The 18,093-nt window shown below is 37.8% G+C and overlaps 2 protein-coding genes across 2 annotated transcripts in view; both read right to left on the reverse strand.

Moving 5' to 3' along the window:
• The window catches only part of LOC146405189 (olfactory receptor 1165-like), a 458,625-nt gene that overhangs the window by 388,608 nt on the left and 51,924 nt on the right, over positions 1-18,093 (reverse strand). The gene's annotated exons all lie outside the window — the stretch shown is intronic.
• LOC110259071 (olfactory receptor 4P4-like) lies at positions 12,164-13,102 on the reverse strand. Its single transcript, XM_021082364.2, has one exon. It carries the CDS (start codon positions 13,100-13,102, stop codon positions 12,164-12,166), a length of 939 nt encoding a protein of 312 aa, XP_020938023.2.

Here is an 18,093-nt window from a genome sequence, read left to right on the forward strand (position 1 = left end):
GCACCATGATTATACTACTTACCATATATTGAGACAAAGACTGTGTTGGACTGTCCATTTATCCATCCTTCTGTCTATAAACATAAATATGTAGATATACAGATGTACATGCATTCATATATGTGTGTGTTATATTTATAATTAAATATGTTATTATATATTTTATTATATATATATGTTCATTATACATAACCAAAATCTAATATTTTTATTACCTACTCTGATCACTTTTATATACCATAGTTTATGGTAATATGTTAACTGTAAATCTGTATAATGTAACTACTTTAAGAATATAAAAGGAATGGGCCATTGAACCACCAAGGGAGAAGCAACAAATATTATACCATTTCCGAATTTCCTTTTAGCATTAAGCATCCTTATCTATGGAGTTCCCTTATGGCTCAATGGGTTAAGATCCTGATATAATGTCCATGAGCATGTGCGTTTGATCCCTGGCCATGCTCAGTGGATTAAGGATCCGGTGTTGCAGTAAGCTGCAGCATAGGCTGCAGATGTGGCTCAGATCCTGCACTGCTGTGGCCGTGGCAGAGACCTGCACCTGAAGCTCTAACAGGACCCCTAGCCTGGGAACTTCTGTATGACACAGGTACAGGAGCAGCAGTGAAAAGAAAAAACAAAAAAGAATCTCTACTGTTCATGTCACCAACTTAGTCTCATTAACCATCAAAAAGAGGGATGATTTAAATAAAAACACTTTAATATCAGACAGGGAGTTCAATGAATTAAATGAATAGTCATGCTCCATAAAGCACTTGCCTACTTGCTAACAATAATTTCTGCAAATAGCATAATGTCTGTTCATGATGAATACTGAATGATTAAATGTAACTATAAAGGAAAATGAAGACATTCAATAAAATAACAAAAAGTAGTGGAGACTAGGAAATTGTTTGTACTTTATCTTTTTCAGAACCAAAGAAGAATTCTAGGTAGTTCTCTTTTTGAAAGCACAATTTGTTTACTTCTGTGTAAGCTAGTAGTAAGAAATAAATTGAAACTTAGTTTGTCATCATATGAAAAAACCTTTTATTGATATTCTCCCGGCTCTTAGAAAGATTTCATCATCTTATGACCTTTGGTTGTTTTTGTTATATTTTTGTGTCAATAAGTTTGCTTTCTGGTAACAAAAAGCAATTTTAAAAGCATGTAGCTCTGTCTACACAAAAAGCAATTTCAGTATAAATATATTCCATTCATTTTGTTTGCCCTTCATTCATTACATAACAAATATGTTGGGTCCAAGCAACCTCTCAGGCACATTGATAATTATTGAGGTCCATGGTGAATAAAGAGAAATCTAAATGATGCTTTCACAGAGCTCAGATGCATTGAGGGACCCCCCCCCAAAAGAGAGCATAAAATTACAAAACAGTTGTACATGTCAGGTCCAGCTATTCCTTTTAAGGTGAAAACAACATCATCCATTTGTCCCCTCTCACAAGCAAAGAAATCACACAATGTCCAGTGGGCCTCCAGAGATTCTGGAGACAATTTTTCATTTCAGTGTATTGCATTGGTCTAGTTATTGGGTGACTCAAAAGCTGCTAGTTTTGAGTGGGGAACAGAAAAATAAAAGGCTCTACAGCAGGATCAGGCTGTCATGCAAACTTCTCTGCTGCTTGGGACAAAGGACCCAGCAGGTCTCTGGTGTTTGATGTGTTAGTGGCAGATGGAGATGCTGGAACCTTTGGCAGGCCTCACATGTGAACTGCGGTGTAAGCCCTTAAGATCTTGGAGCAGAGTCTTCCCATCCTTTTCAGATAACTATTCTCCCTTGGAGAAATAGCTCTTTGCCTGCTAGTGGGCCTTACTAGAGACTCAGTGCTTAACCATGGGCCACCAAGTCAATATGCAACCTAAGCTGCCTACCACAAACTTGATGTTACCTGACCTATCAAAGCCATTAAGCTGTGTGTGCACAATAGTGCTCTACCACCAAATGGACATGCTATATATGAGATCAGGTCCAAATAGGACCTGAAGTCAAGGTCACATGGATAAATGGCAAAAATGCTCATGTCCCCACTCCTGCTAATTGCCTTCTCTCTCCCTGCCTGCACCTATGGACTCACAGGGAGTTGACTATGGTCAGCTGACAGAGGAAGAGGAGATTTAGGGCTTGTATATAGATAGTTCTGCAATGATAAGAAGGCATAACCTGAACGTGGAGAGCTGCAGCTCTACAGTCCCATTCTGGAAAATTCCTGAAGATCAGTAGTGACGGAAATGCTCCCAGTGGGCATAAGTTAAAGTAGTGTACCAGGTTGTTCACTATGCCTAAAAGTAGACATGTCCAGATATAGAATATATAGTGGATGGTCAAGGATTTGGGAGGAACTTGATTGAAAGATTGGTAACAATAAAATTTGAGAAAGAGGTACTTTTACATACTTGCATAGTGGGCAAATAACATGAAGATATTTGCATACTATATGAATGCTCACAAAAGAATTACCCTCATAAATCATCCCTTCATGCATACTTGTCCACCTTTCCTGAGCCACCCCTGTTATCACCCAATGGGAGCATAAACAGAGTGGCCATGGTGGCAGGAAAGGAGGTTAAACGTAAGCTATATGACATGGACCGCCACTCATGAAGGCTGTCCTGGCTATAACTACTGCTAAGAAACCAAGCTGTCAATAGCAGAAAACAACCTTGGGTCCCAGTATGACATCATTCCTCTTGAGTTCAACCCAGTTACAGGTTGATTACCCTAAACTACTTCCATCACAAAATGGGCAGCATTTTATTCTTACTGGCATAGACACTTACCCTTGATGTGGATTTGCCTTCTAAGTATGAAGGCTTTCTGCCCAAATTACCACCTGGGGACTTTATCCACTGTCATAGGATTGAACACAGCATTGCTTTTGATAAAGGATATCATATCACAGAAAATGAAGCATAGCAATGGGCCCTGCTCATAAAATTCACTGGTCTTACCATATACCCGACCATCCTAAAGCCATTGCTTTTACAAAAGAGAATGGCTATTTGAAGAATTAGTTACAGTACCAGTTAAGTAGCAATAATTTGCAGACCAGGGACAAGAATCTTCAGTCCTCCAAAAGGCTACATATGCTCTAAATCAGCATCCATTTTGAATCGCTGTTTCTCCCATAACCAGGATCCATGGGTCATAATCAAAAGATAAAAATGGGAATTGTACCACTCACTATTACCTTTATTCAACTATTAGCAAAAATTTTGCTTCCTCTTCCCATCTACTTATGATCAGCTTCCTTAGAGGTCTTAGTTCCAAAATGAGAAACACTTCTGCCAGGTGACACAACATTTTATTTTATTATAAGACTTCTGGCTGACACTTTATCGCATGCCTCTAAATCAGCAAGCAAAGAAGTAAGTTACTATGCTGGCTGGGGGGATTGATCCTAACGACCAAGCACAAATTAGACTACTCCTCCTCAATGGAAATAAATAAAAATTCAATGTCTCTAACACAGGGGCTCCCAAAGGGCCTCTCTTAGTATTGCCATGTTTGGTGATTAAGATCAATAAAAAAAAAAGAAAGAAATACAATCCAACCCAGACAGAACTATTAATGGCCTGGACCCTTCAGCAATAAAGGTCTGTGTCACTGCACCAGGGAAAGATCCAGAGCTAGCTTAGATGCCTGCTGAAGGCACAGAGAATAAAAAATGAAGACCAGAAGAAAGTAGTTATAAAGAGCAGCTACAACCATGTGACCAGTTACAGAAATGAGAACTCTCTGTAATGACTGTATTCTCTATTTTACAAATATATTACTTTTTTTTTTTTTTTTTTTTGCTATTTCTTGGGCCGCTCCCTCAGCATAAGAAGGTTCCCAGGCTAGGGGTTGAATCGGAGCTGTAGCCACCGGCCTACGCCAGAGCTACAGCAACGCGGGATCCGAGCCGTGTCTGCAACCTACACCACAGCTCAGGGCAACACCGGATCGTGAACCCACTGAGCAAGGGTGGGGACCGAACCCGCAACCTCATGGTTCCTAGTAGGATTCGTTAACCACTGCGCCACTACGGGAACTCCTTACAAATATATTTCTGTGTGTGTATCTATTATACACAAAATCTCTGTCTTCTTCTTTCTCTAAGTACTTCATGTAATATATGTTATGTTGACCTTCTACCATAGTATTTGAGGGTTGTTAATTTCCCATCAGAGTATTTAGGTTACAGGCTGTCATGGAGAAGAGTATACATCATCCAAGGATGTCCTTTTCTTTCTCGGGAAGGACTCAGTGTGGTTTTAGTGGTGCACAGGAGAGTTGTGCCATGTTAGGTGGACTTGTTATCTTGGTATTATCTTTACTTGGAGATTAACTAGGGTTTAAAAACATACAAATATAGATGCTAAATTGACAAGTAATAGACTTGTGGTGGCTAATTTTATGTGTTAACTTGACTAAGCCATGAGGTACTCAATATTTGCTCATTGTTTTGGGCTTTCTCTGTGAGCTTTTCCTGGATAATATTAGCATCTGAATTGGTAGACTGAGTAAAGCAGATTGTCCTCTCATTCAATTCATTCAATCAACTGAAGATTTGCAAATAACAAAAGGCTGGCCTCCCCTAAATACAAGAGAATTTTCCTGCCTAAAGACCTCAAACTGAAACATCAGCTCTTCCTGTCTGATGACTTGTGCTGTAAACCATCAGTTCTTCATGATTCTGTAGAAGTTTCCTGCTTAGTACTCTGAACTGGGACATTGACTTTTACTAGTTTACAGCAGTTTCTAGCTTTTAGACTAAAACTGGGACATTGCCTCTGCAGATGTACTCTGCAGTTGTACTTTTTAACTTGCATAATCACAAGATCCAATTCCTTATAGTTATGATTTTTCAGAATCAGTAGCTAGATATTGATTTGGAAAAATAACACATTTTCATGGATTAGAAATTTTAATATTGTTGGATATTAGTAATAAAACAATATAGATTCAAAGCAATACCTATCAAAACTGCTAGGAGACTTTTTGCAAACATGGAAATTATCTGGAAAATTCATATAGAATCTCAAGGGACACCATAGCCAAAATCATCTTGAAAAGAAAATAGAATGTTGGGAGTTTCATAATTCCTTGTTCAAAATTTAATATAAAACTACAGTAATCAAATTAGTGTGATAATCACATAAAAACAGGCTTATAGAGCAATGGCCATAATACCCAAAGCAATCTATAGATTGAATGCAATCTCCATCAAATTACCCAAGATATTTTTCACAGAACTATAATAAACAATCCAAAATATCATACGGATCCATAAATGACCCAGAATTGCCAAAGCAATCCTGAGGGGAAAAAAAACAAGCAGGAGGCATAACTCTCCCAGACTTCAGGCAATATTACAAAGCCATAGTCATCAAGACAGTGTGGTACTGGTACAAAATCAGACATGCAGATCCATACATACAATGGAACAGAACAGAGAACCCAGAAATAAACCCAGACAACCTATCATCAATAATCTTCAACAAAGGAGGCAAGAATATAAAATGAGAAAATGATAGTATTTTCAGCAAGTGGTGCTGGGAAAACTGAGCAGCTGCATGTAAATCAATAAAACCAGAATACACCCTCACATCAGGCACAAAAGCCAAACTCAAAATGGCTTAAAGACTTAAACATAAAACAAGACACCATCAAACTCCTGGAAGAAAACATAGGCAAAACATTCTCTCACATCAACCTTACAAATGTTTTTCTTAGGTCAGTTTCCCAAGGCAACAGAAATCAAAACAAAAATAAACCAATGGGTCCTAACCAAACTGACAAGCTTTTGCACAACAAAGGAAACCATAAGGAAAAAAAAAAGACAACATACAGAATGACAGAAAATAGTTTCAAACAATGCAACTGACAAGGGCTTAATCTCTAAAATATATGAACAACTTATACAACTCAACAGCAAAAAAAAAAAAAAAAAAAAAAAAAAAAAAAAAAAATTGAAAAATGGGCAGAAGACCTGAATAGACATTTCTCCAAAGAAGATCTATAGATGCGCAACAGGCACATGAAAAAATGCTCAACATCATTAAGTATTAGAGAAATGAAAATCAAAACTACTATGAGGAACCGCCTCATATCTATCAGAATGGCCATCATTAACATGTCAACAAATAATAAATGCTGGAGAGGGTGTGGAATAAAGGGTATACTCCTACACCATTGGTGGGAATGTACATTGCTACAGGCACTATGGAAAACAGTTTGGAAATACATCAGAAAACTAAATATAGAGCTACCATATGACCCAGCAATCCCACTCTTGGGCATATATCCAGACGAAACTTTCCTTGAAAAAGATACATGCACCCCTTGTTCATTCACAATAGCCAAGACATGGAAACAACCTAAATGTCCTTTGACAGATGAATGGATTAAGAAGACATGGTAGATATACACAATGGAATACTACGCAACCATAAAAAGACAAAAGAATGCCATTTGCAGCAACATGGATGGAACTAGAGACTCTCATACAAGTGAAGTAAGTCACAAAGAGAAAGACAAATGCAATATGATATCACATATCTGGAATCTAACATACTGCACAAATGAACTTTTCTATAGAAAAGAAACTCATGGAGTTGGAGAACAGACTTGTGGTTGCCAAGGGGGAGGGGGGGGGAGTGGGATAGATTGGGAATTTGGGATTAATCGATGAAAACAATTGCATTTGGAGTGGATAAGCAATGAGATCTTGCTGTAGAGCCCAGGGAACTATATCTTGTCGCTTGTGATGGAAAATGACGGAGGATAATGTGAGAAAAAGAATACATATATTCTAACATATGAGTCATTTTGCTGTATGTACAGCATAAATTGACAAAACATTGTAAACCAACTATAATGGAAAAAAATAAATCTTAAAAAAATAAAATAGTTCATCTTGAAGAAAAAAATATTCCCATGAACCCAAAGCTATCCCTGGACACGGCCCTGGCAACCAGAGGGTTAAGGTAGAAGTCCCATTCATCAATGTGCAGCCACTAGTGCTGAAATCCTCAGGGACCTGCAGCCAGATACCCCAGGACCCAGATCCATCTAACATGTTCAGGCACCAGCCCCAGAATCCCTAGCCCTGCCCACCAGCAAGAATGATGTAAGACTTAGGAGTAGCCTTGTTCACCAGTAGGCATAGAAAAACCCCAGGAAAAATCATATCTCCACAGCCTACAAAAGCCCAGCCCACACATCAGAGGGCCAATACCAGCCCTGGGACCAGCGAGGCCCTGGACTTGCCCACAAATAGGCCAACACAAGCTTCAGGACAATCTTGGATCCCAATGACAGTCATGTCAGCAACTCAGAACACCCATTAAATAGTCTGACACCAGCTCTGGGACCCCTGGAACTTGCAGCCAGAACAAGGACCTGACTTTGCCTGCCAGTAGGTCTGTACGAGCCCAAGAACCTGGCTTCATCCACCAGTCGGTAGACACCAGGCCTGAGATTTCCCAGATTACAATACTGCAAAGCATTAGCTCCAGGGCCACTCAGGCTTCTGCATCCAGTCGTTTTATGGCCTGATCCCACTAAGCAGCAGCTGGCAACCATCACATAAGGCAAGGCCTGGCAGCCAACAAAAACCAGGGCCAGTCAAACCTAGCAGACCACTTACAATCGCCATCCTGACACAAAAGAAGGCCACAAGCAGCCCACATAGGTGGCACCCCTATAATACATAGCTTTAGCAATAGAGAGGCATGTACCATGGAATACATTTTCTAACTCTATTAAAAACTTCTACGTTCTCACTCTGTGCATCCATGCTCCTCCTGAGTTCTTTGATCATCTTTATGGTCATTGCTCTGAAGTCTTTCTTGGGTGGACTGCATATCTCTCTGTGTCACATAGTTCTCCTGGAGTTTTATTTTGTTCCTTCTTCTGAAACATATTCCTCTGTCACTTCATTTTGTCTAAACTGCTATTTGTATTTTTATGTATGTGGTAGGTTGGTTAGGATTCTTCACCTTGGTGAAGTGTCTCTCTGTAGGAGACATCCAATGGGATAGTATCCCACCAGTGAGTGCACTCACATATCACATCCAAGGCCAGGAGCCAGTTGGTCACAGGGTAGTATCTGGCCTGTGTTTGTGGACTTGGTCTGTAGGCTGAAGGGCTATAGTTTTCCTGCTTCTGGGGTCTCCCACTGGAGGTGAGGTTGGTCTAGAGGCTTGTGCAAGTTTCCTGGTAGGATAGGCTGGTGCTGCCAACTGGTAGATGGAGCTGGGTCTTGGCCATCTGGTGGGGAGGGCCATGCCTAGGGGCATGTTTGGAGGTGGCTATGGACTCAGTAAGTCTTTAGATAGTGTGTCTCCTATGTCCCCGCCTAGTCTGTATTGATCTGTAAGTCCTATTTTTCCCTGTGACTGACCCTCTTCATATTATAGCACATTTTATAATAAATTTATCATAATGTAAGGTAAATGTCTCTTTTCACCTGAAGCATCCATCAGATGTTCAGCAAATTCAAAGGGCTCTGTGAAAGTTGATGACTTAGTGCAGAGATACAATCATTTGAAATTATGATTGCTTTGTACTGCATTTTTCATAATAGCTAAATAATGGAAACAATCTCAGGGTCACCCATCAATTAATGAAATAATAAAGAAGATATGGTATACATATATACAATGGAATATCATTCTCCCATGAGAAAGAAGGAAATCCTGCTGTTTGTGACAATAAGGGTGGACTTTGAGTGCATTATACTAAATGAAATAGGCCAGACCAAAAAAAAGAAAGAATATGCTCTGTGCAGGACATTTGGCCCTGTCTGAAATACCCATACAACATTTGGTCCACGGCAAAGGGCCCGCAATATTTGGTCCTGTTCCAAATGATTTGCCATAGACCAAATAAAACCAAATGTCTCATGCTTATTTTGGACAGGCCCAGAAGTCTGCTAGCCCAAATATCCAAATGGCATCATTTATATGCCACATCCAAAGAAAGAAAAAAGGAAAATAAAACTCATATATGCAGAAATTAAAAAGGACTTTTGGGCCTGTCCAAAATAAGCATAAGACATTTGGTCCACACCAAAAGGTCCTTGAAATTTGGCTTTATTTGGTCTATAGCAAATGGTTTGGTACAGAAACAAATATTGCAGGCCCTTTGGCATGACTCTAGCAGATAACACTGTATTGTACAATCGAAATTTGCTAAGAGAGTAAACTTAAACATTCTCACCAAATAAAAGAGAAAGATATCAATATGTGAGATAATGGGTGTTCAATTAATTGGATGAGGGAATTTTTTTTCTCTGGGCTACCTGAGACCATCATTATAGGCTCTTCTATGGTGTTACAAGAATAATCCATAAGTGCCTAGACACAGGGTTGAAGAAAATGATAATGACCCCCAATCCTTTAGGCCACTTCCAAGAGTTCTAAACTTCTTCCAGTCTGGTACTTTCTCACACATGGGATTTTAAAAAGTGAGCCTTTTAATATTAGTGTTCATTAGCTGGTTAAGGTATTCCTCGAATAAAATGTATTAATTGTTGATTTTTAAATTAAATAAATTCCTATATAGATAGTTTTATAAATTATACATGTACAACCACTAATACTTATTAAATACTCTGTATTTAGACTTACCTGCTATAATTTAGTTTGGCAGTTATATTTGAAGATATTAAGCACTGTGCTATAGCAGGAAAGTAAATTCCAAAAAACAGCATCCAATAAATAGGCAACTAATCTTATTTCAATGTATGTTTTCGGTAGAACTACTATATGATGTAGTTATATTTTTTGCCAATAAAATCTTGTAGACCCTTGAGAAAAGAAAACAAATGATAATAAAAATAAGTGGGCTTTTTTTAAATGTGTGAGACAGGAGGGGGTCTTTTCCCCCTACCGCTCTTGATTTTAATTCATGCACATGGGAGTGTCACACAACTGGGACCTCAGTCAGTGGTGGCCAAAGTTTGCAGAGGGAAAAAAACAAAAAATTGGTGAGGGATTGTTTGATGGAACAAATAAACTTATGCTTTGAGTGTTCAATTAGTAAGACATTTAAGAAAAGACTGGACTTGGGTATTAAATTAGTGAAGAAGTAATGCAGTTTGTTGTAGAGGCTTCTTGACCCTTATTTCCTCCCACTGGGTAGTGGAAAGATAAGGATATCTTATAAGGGTATCTTTCACCACCCAGTGCAGTAATCATGAGAGATTATTTCCTGCTTTTAGGGACAAGAGAGGATAGTCAAAGTGTCCCACTTGCACTGGCCATTTCTTAAGTCATTTTAATTCAATAATTAATATGCCACCGAGGTACACTTTAGAGTGACCTGCCCTGGGCCACAACAGCTGCAGAGCATTCTTTCCGATGGGATAAGCATTTCTTCTGACCCATCCTCAAGACCACCCAACCCCACCTCCCCTTCTATATCCACACAGACAGAAACATCACATAAACATAGGCACAAATATACATACTACATTCCAATACTTCTCTTTGGAAAATTATTACATTACACCCAGTTAAACAGAACTATGAATAAATAACTAGTCAGATGTAATTTCTTATAGAATAGACAGAATGTTTTCCCCATTATTCCATAGGTTTCCATAGCTCCAAGAAGAAAAAATGTTATTGGATATGTGAAAGTTATTAAATGTCAAACATTAAAAGAAGGGTTCCCTGACATTAAAGACAAACACTACTGCCTTCATGTTTTTTCCTTGACTTTGCCTTTGGTGTCGAGCAGGAATAGGTCAATCAAAGCAACTCTGTATTCTGCTTAGAAAACATAACTGCTTTGGTAGAGAAAGACATTTAGAGAAATTGGAACCAAGACACAGAGCTGATGTGGGATTATGTGATCCAAAGGAAATGAAGAGAAATGATAAAACAGTACTTTCCTTGTTGCATAAGATAAATAAGTGAAAAGACACTAGAGGGGATTGGGAGTATGCTGGATTCTGTTCCCTCCCATAGACACATGTGAGTATATATTAAAATTTTAGCCTTATTAACATTATTTATTTTACAATTAATGCATGATTGTGAGACTTAAGTGAAAATTCTAGATATATGATAGCAACGTATACAGTCAAATAAGAAGACAGTATCTTTGAACTTAATTCAGTAACTATTTATTTACATCTTAATTTGCACAGGCTCATTGCTAAAAAATAAAGAGACACAAGAAAAATAAAGATATAGCACATTAACTTCTGTCTTAGGCAAACTGGAAAAACACAGTTCATAAGAAGAAACACCAGTATTGAGCATAAAATTATTGGAAATAGAATATACATACAGCTGAAGAGCAACAAACAGAGATGGAATAAAAAATATGTGTGGTCTACTGATGGAGCTGCAAAATCTTCTGAATAAGAAAACATTAGGACTGTGAATTATATGTAAGACATTAGACACAAAGCATAGGGATGGGGTCTTCACAAGCAGAGGAGAGAGAGAAATAAAGGCACATGAATAAGATTTTAGAGTATGTTTGGGGAATGCAGTAAAGTCCACTCTCTCTGGATGATAGCATCCAAGCAAGGGGAAACAGAGGAAGAAACTAAGGCAAGACAAAAATACCAACCATGAGTGTCCAGTTTGTCATCTGCCCTGCTAAAACTTTGTAAGTGTTAGCTAAAGGACTATTACTTCTTTATGGAATACAAATGTTACTCATTTCATAGATATTTGAAAAAAGAAGGATGCATATCATTAAAGCAAACTGCCAAGATTCAGAGTCAGCAGTCACCCACATCTCCCTGACCATGAAGCCTATTATAATAACTTATATAAGTGCTGTGTAATGATTTGTACCAATCCTGTGACTTCTGAGATGAATAAATTCAACTTGGGCCAAGTTAGGAAGATAGTTGATAAACAAGTGAGGAGGCTAGATTTTATTTCAAGAAAAGTAGGGTTCCATGTCATTTTTTGGAGAGAGCTCTGATATGATCAGTAATGCACTTTAGAAGGACATTTCTATGCCTCAGATCCATGGGGTCACACCCAGAACCGAGTGGGAGGCTTTAAAGTGCAAATTGCAATCTGAATAAGAGTGATTTGTTTCTTAGGTCCAACATCCCAAAAAAGCATAAATGCTTTCTATCTCAAATAATAAATTCCATGGAGATACCCATAAAAGGTACAATGAATATCATCTCATTTGCGTTAATTCTAAGTGTGCTATTTTAAACCATACCTTCCTCATGGCAATTTTCATCTCCTCATTTCTCAGAGTATAGATGAGAGGATTCAGCATGGGGGCAATCACGGTATAAGACACAGAGATTTCCTTATCCTTGTTTTCATTCCCAGCAGGTAAAACATAAATGTAGATACAAGGAACAAAGAATAAAACTACAACCATTATGTGAGAACTGCAGGTGGAGAGAGCTTTCCGTCGTCCCACAGAGGAGTGTGTTCTAAGACTATATAATATGATTATATAAGAAATTACTAGGACAAGAAAAACGACAATCACCACCACCCCTGAATTTGCAATCATTAAGATATTAACAAGATGAATATCGCTGCATACTAGTTTCAAAAGTGGCTTCACATCACACAGGTAGTGATCTATCTGATTGGGACCACAGAACGGTAAACTGAGCATCACCAGCAGGAGAGCAATAGAGTGTCCAAAACCCACAACCCAGGCCATAATGACCAGCATGGTGCACCTCTGCCGGTTCATGATGACCAGGTAGTGCAGGGGCTTGACAATGGCAACATAGCGGTCAAAAGCCATGGACACCAAGATGAGTATCTCCACACCTGCCATCAAGTGGGCAGTGAAGAGCTGGGTCATGCAGTTGTTATAGGAAATGTTTTTTCTTGCTGCAGCTAAGTCCCTCATTAGCCTGGGGACCACGCTGGAGGTATAGAAGAGGTCCATGAGGGAAAGGTGGCTGAGAAAGTAGTACATTGGTTGTTGGAGTAGGTGGCTGCAGGTGATTGTGAGTAAGACGACACAGTTTCCCATTAAGACTGTCAGGTAACAGAGCAGGAACAAGAAAAGGAACAGTAGCTCTGTTTGCTTGTTTCCCCACAGCCTCATAAATACAAATTCTGTGACATTGTTTTGATTTTCCATGAGATTGGGGTGTGTCCAGCATAAACAACAGACACTTAATTCATCAGAAATGACACAGAACATAATACATCTTTAATAAAACTTTTGAAGTTTCAGAATGTTTATGCATTTAAAAAGATGTAGGTCACACAAGATTTATTTCAGACTTAATCTTTTAAATCCTTTTTAGATTAACAGTATCATATTTCAAGTGAAATTTAGGGGGAGTGTATTTCATGTCTGGAACTTTGTAAATATTGTTCAGGAAGAGTTACTTTTTGGATACTCATTTTACATGTGAGGAAGTAGAAAAATAGTTAATTCCACAAAATCACTAAGATATTAAGTACAACCCAAGACATGAACCTCTATTTGATGCCATTTTCTATGCTTTGCACAGTTATGCTACCTCATCTACTGGCCAAAAGTACTACCAGCTCTATTCCACCTCTATAAAGAGTATGGGGTCTTATACCCTTCTGCTGATACCATCTGTACAACTCTAAGTCCCTTCCCTACTCTATGCCACATATAATTTATGCATAAAGTCTAAATCACAAATGAAAATGACACATATCCATTGGAACTAAACTTTTTTTCTTGAAACAAAAGCTAGACATATGGTAGAGAAATAGCCTTAATTAGTTTGTAGCTAAGAGTTTCAGCAACTCCTCCTCCTGGCAATTATGGTCAGGATTCAGAGCACAGAGAGGCAGGCAATGGGGAACTTGAGGCACAATTGCTGGGCACCTGAATGTATGGAATAAAGGTGATTATTATGTAAAAGTTCCTCCTTTTCTTAATTATTCTAAAAGCACATTTTAGAGGTAACCCTTGAAACATCAGAAAGACTGGAGAGCTGGTTGTTTTCTGCGGACATGCTGAAGAACTCAATGTGAGTAAAAGATGACCTGCTGATTAAAATACACATTTAGAACAGTGGCTGCCACTTTGATGTAATGTACCTAGAAGCAGAGAGTATCTTGAAACCATCACCTTTTACCTATAACCAAATGTCTTCCATAAAAAAATCACATTTTGCCAAAAGACTATTCATTTCAATAAATTGTTTTTTAACGGCAGCAGTGGGGAACAAGAGGATTCATTGACGGATGCCCTAACGATAACAAAGATGAACATTCAGGGTCTCATATCCTATTACTTTTTTGTTGTGAACACTGAGCAATTCATCTTCTCTGGGTCTCCTTCTTTAATTAGTAAGTGGCGCAATAAGGCTGAATCTACTTGTTTATGTTAATTGCAAAAAATGAATGACATGCAAGGAACACTCAATATAAGGGGGCTTATGATGCTAACTTGTCAAATACACAAAATATTACTCTCACAAATATTTGGAGAGCAACTAACTATTCTGAAAGGAAATAGGCACCAGCATTTTCATCAGTTTATTGGTTTTAACTATGGATTTTTATCTTCTGCCCAAGGGGATTGATTAAAGAATCTTATTAGACACATAAAGTATAAGGAAAAAACGAAAGTGTTGCTATAACTTTGTTCTGGGTTTAAAACAGAGCTTAGCAAACAGCATCTTTATGTACAAAAAGATATTATCCAAACCTAGTAATTTTTTTTTTTATGGCCACATGTGTAGCATATGGAAGTTCCTAGGCTGGGGTTTGAATAGGATCTGCAGCTGCCAGCCTATGCCACAGCCACAGCCACATGGGATCAAGCCATGTCTGCAACCTACACCACACCTCATGACAACGTGGGATCCTTAACCCACTGAGCGAGGCCAGGGATCAAACCCTCATCCTCATGGATATTAGCAGGGTTCGGAAAATGATGAGCCACAATAGGAACGCCAAAGCCTAGCATTTTTTTAATGTGGAAGAATCTGATCAATTAAAGGACATAAATGATTTTAATGATAACATTAAATTCTACAAGAAAACTGTAGAAAAACTAGATTGCAGCTCTTGGAATAGAATGTTTCCTGAACACTGATAAGCCTGGACATCTTTAACACCTGATCCAGTGCTGCTCAATGTGTGATGGACGTCAGTTGCAAAAAACATAGTCCCATATAGAAAAACATCCTCCAAAGCAGTGTCTGTAGAATTCTCTGAAACAATTGCCTTATGCAGAAATATCCCGGATCTCATCCTCAAATCATTTTCCTCCTGGTTTTTGTTTAGACCCCATAAATACTCTGGGTGCCTCCTCTCTCTTTCCCTCACTCTGTGTCTCTCTCTCTCTCCCTTTCTTTCCTTCCTCTCTCTCTTACCCCATCCAAACACACACACAGGTACACACTCATACTCTACACAAATAAATGCTTAGATACACAGGGTTTAGGGAGTAAAGAATTGTTCACTTTTTACAAACTTTTCAGGTAAAGAGTTTGTCCATATTTTTTTTTCCCTTTCAAACTTTAAAAATCTTGAGAAAAATCTCTGTGAGGAATTGTGGGCGAGGATAGGTCAACTACGGTGTGAAAAAAATAAACATCTAAATATAATTACTGGGAATTAGGATTTTTGACTAAGGACATGAGAGTATATAAATAGTGTAAAAATCCATCAAGGACAACTTGATATGATTTTTTTCTGTTTCTTTAAATATTTATCACATCTATGATAAAGAAAAGTTGAGTTCCCTTCGTGGCGCAGTGGTTAACGAATCCGACTAGGAACCATGAGGTTGCGGGTTTAGTTCCTGCCCTTGCTCAGTGGGTTAATGATCTGGCGTTGCCGTGAGCTGTGGTGTAGGTTGCAGACGCGGCTCGGATCCCGCCTTGCTGTGGCTCTGGCATAGGCCGGTGGCTATAGCTCCGATTCGACCCCTAGCCTGGGAACCTCCATATGCCGCGGGAGTGGTCCAAGAAATAGCAAAAAAAAAAAAAGTTGAAATTTGAAATATTATGTGCTTATTTATTTGATATATTTAGAGTAGTATTTTAAATTCCATATACTACTACTAATAATATGTTCTAAGACACTTCACTAATACTATCCAAGTACTAACCATTTTATTTTCACTATGATCCGATAAGGAATATATATAATTGCATTATTGCTCTTTTATTGCAAATAAGGAAACTAGAACCACAAGTTACACAAGTATTAAGGGGAATTCTGTATCTAACCTATTTTTGTATAATTCAGAAGCTCATATTTTTTGGGCTTAAATGGCTCTCATTGATAAAGATAAAATCTCAAACCCCTCAATTTGTCATCAAATCACCACCTAGATTTTCCTGAGTGCCCTCTCTTCAAAATAACTGCTGGGGAAATTATTCCAGAGTAATTTGAACACAAAAATTTGAATTTACTAAGATCAAAAAATTTTACAAAATAATTTTTGTGCTGTTCAAAATCCTAATTATTTTCTTGACATTTATCCCAATTATTTTTCCCAATTTGAAAACATACTCACACACACACACAAATATGTACTCATGCACATATGCATATATATCAGTCAGGTTGCTTACCTCTGTGAAATTAAAAAAAAATTTTTTGAAAATAGGGAAATTCTTCAGGTTGGTTCCTTTTATTTTTCTGTGACTGTGCTATGAAATAGTAAATAGATGTGAATACCTCTTACTCTTTCATGAATCCTCCATCCAAAATAAATGTTGAGGAAAGCATTGCTGGGGATACCTTAAATTAAAAGCCACAAGAGGGACCAGAGGGAAAAATTCCCACAGGCCCTTTACCGCAGCCAATGTGCATGTGGTTGTCATTGTAAAAATAAAGCAAATACTATTAGACTGGATATATACATAAATTTAAAGTTTACTTCTTTTATTTTTCTCTTACGGGTTTTCAGGTTACTGATCCAATATTTTCTGTAATGTTAGAACACTGGTGAAACATTATAGGTGTTTGCTTTTCTCTCTCTCTCCTCTCCTAGAATATTTCCTCAAAGGCTGAAGTCATTGTTGTTTATCATGATACATACAATACGTTTAATAAGCAATGAATTCTTTGCCATCCCATTATAAATCATTTTCTGTTACTGTGCTGTTATTAGAGTGATGGCTAGAATTGGGAAAATTCTCGATGCATACTTATTTTTCCCCTTGTTTTAGTAGTCTTTTTATTTTTTGCTTGATTTTGCCCTTTTTCTCTTCCTGGGTGAAAGAGGGAGAGGCGTGTCAATACAAAGTAAAAGCAATAGGTTGAATAAATTGCAGTCCTTAGTTTACAGCAGGTGATCCTTATGGGCCCATGCAAGGTCATTTCAAAGGTTAATTTGATTTTATAATCTGTTTTCATTTTTTTCAATTGCTAATTTTCACTTATCTTTGCCCATTCTAGACACTCACTATACTGTACTATATTCAGCTCTTACTAGCTCCGGATTATTGCATGTTCCCTGTGGCTTTCCTGCAACTGTCCACATCTTGAAAATGTTCTCTTACTATAATTTTCTATAATTATGGTGTTTGACTGGGTCTTCCCTTTGCTGCATGACACTGACTCATATATGCATTTAATAATATAGCCTTAAAATACATGAATCAAGGATAAATAAATCCACAGGAAGAAAATATCAATCCACCTTCACAGTAGACAATTCAATGTTTCTTTTTCAATTATTGATAAAGTAAAGTAGGCAGGAAGTGAGGAAGAATATAAAAGATCTAAATAGCACAATTTAAAAGAATATAGATGCATGAATAAAATCATACTCTTAACAAGGAATCAATATTACTGGCATGCATAGATGAGTAGATACAAAATTAAGTATTAGATCATTTTAAAAAAGCCTTGACATATTTTAAGGAAGTGATATTATGCAAAGCTCTGAGCAAAATCTAAATCTAAATCTATATTACTGTTATTTGCTCAAACAGTTTAGGGATATCTCTCTCAAATAACTAAACATGTTATGGGAGATTATTAGTAGAGAAATTAAGTTTAAAAATATGTACAAGGAAGAATTTCCATGTGGTCCAGCAGCTTAAGGATCCAGTGTTGTCACTGCAGTGGCTCAGGTCACTGCCGTGGCATGGGTTTGATCCCTGGTTTTGGAACTTCTGC

Source organism: Sus scrofa, chromosome 2 (assembly GCF_054392235.1).
Source record: "Sus scrofa isolate SSC_HxYL_T2T_F1_AM1 chromosome 2, Sscrofa_HxYL_maternal_Yorkshire_Landrace_v2.0, whole genome shotgun sequence".
NCBI classification, from domain to species: domain Eukaryota; kingdom Metazoa; phylum Chordata; class Mammalia; order Artiodactyla; family Suidae; genus Sus; species Sus scrofa.

Excerpts from the sequence above, each read along its gene's own strand:
- LOC110259071 (XM_021082364.2), bottom strand. The coding sequence starts at position 13,102 with ATGGAAAATCAAAACAATGTCACAGAATTTGTATTTATGAGGCTGTGG.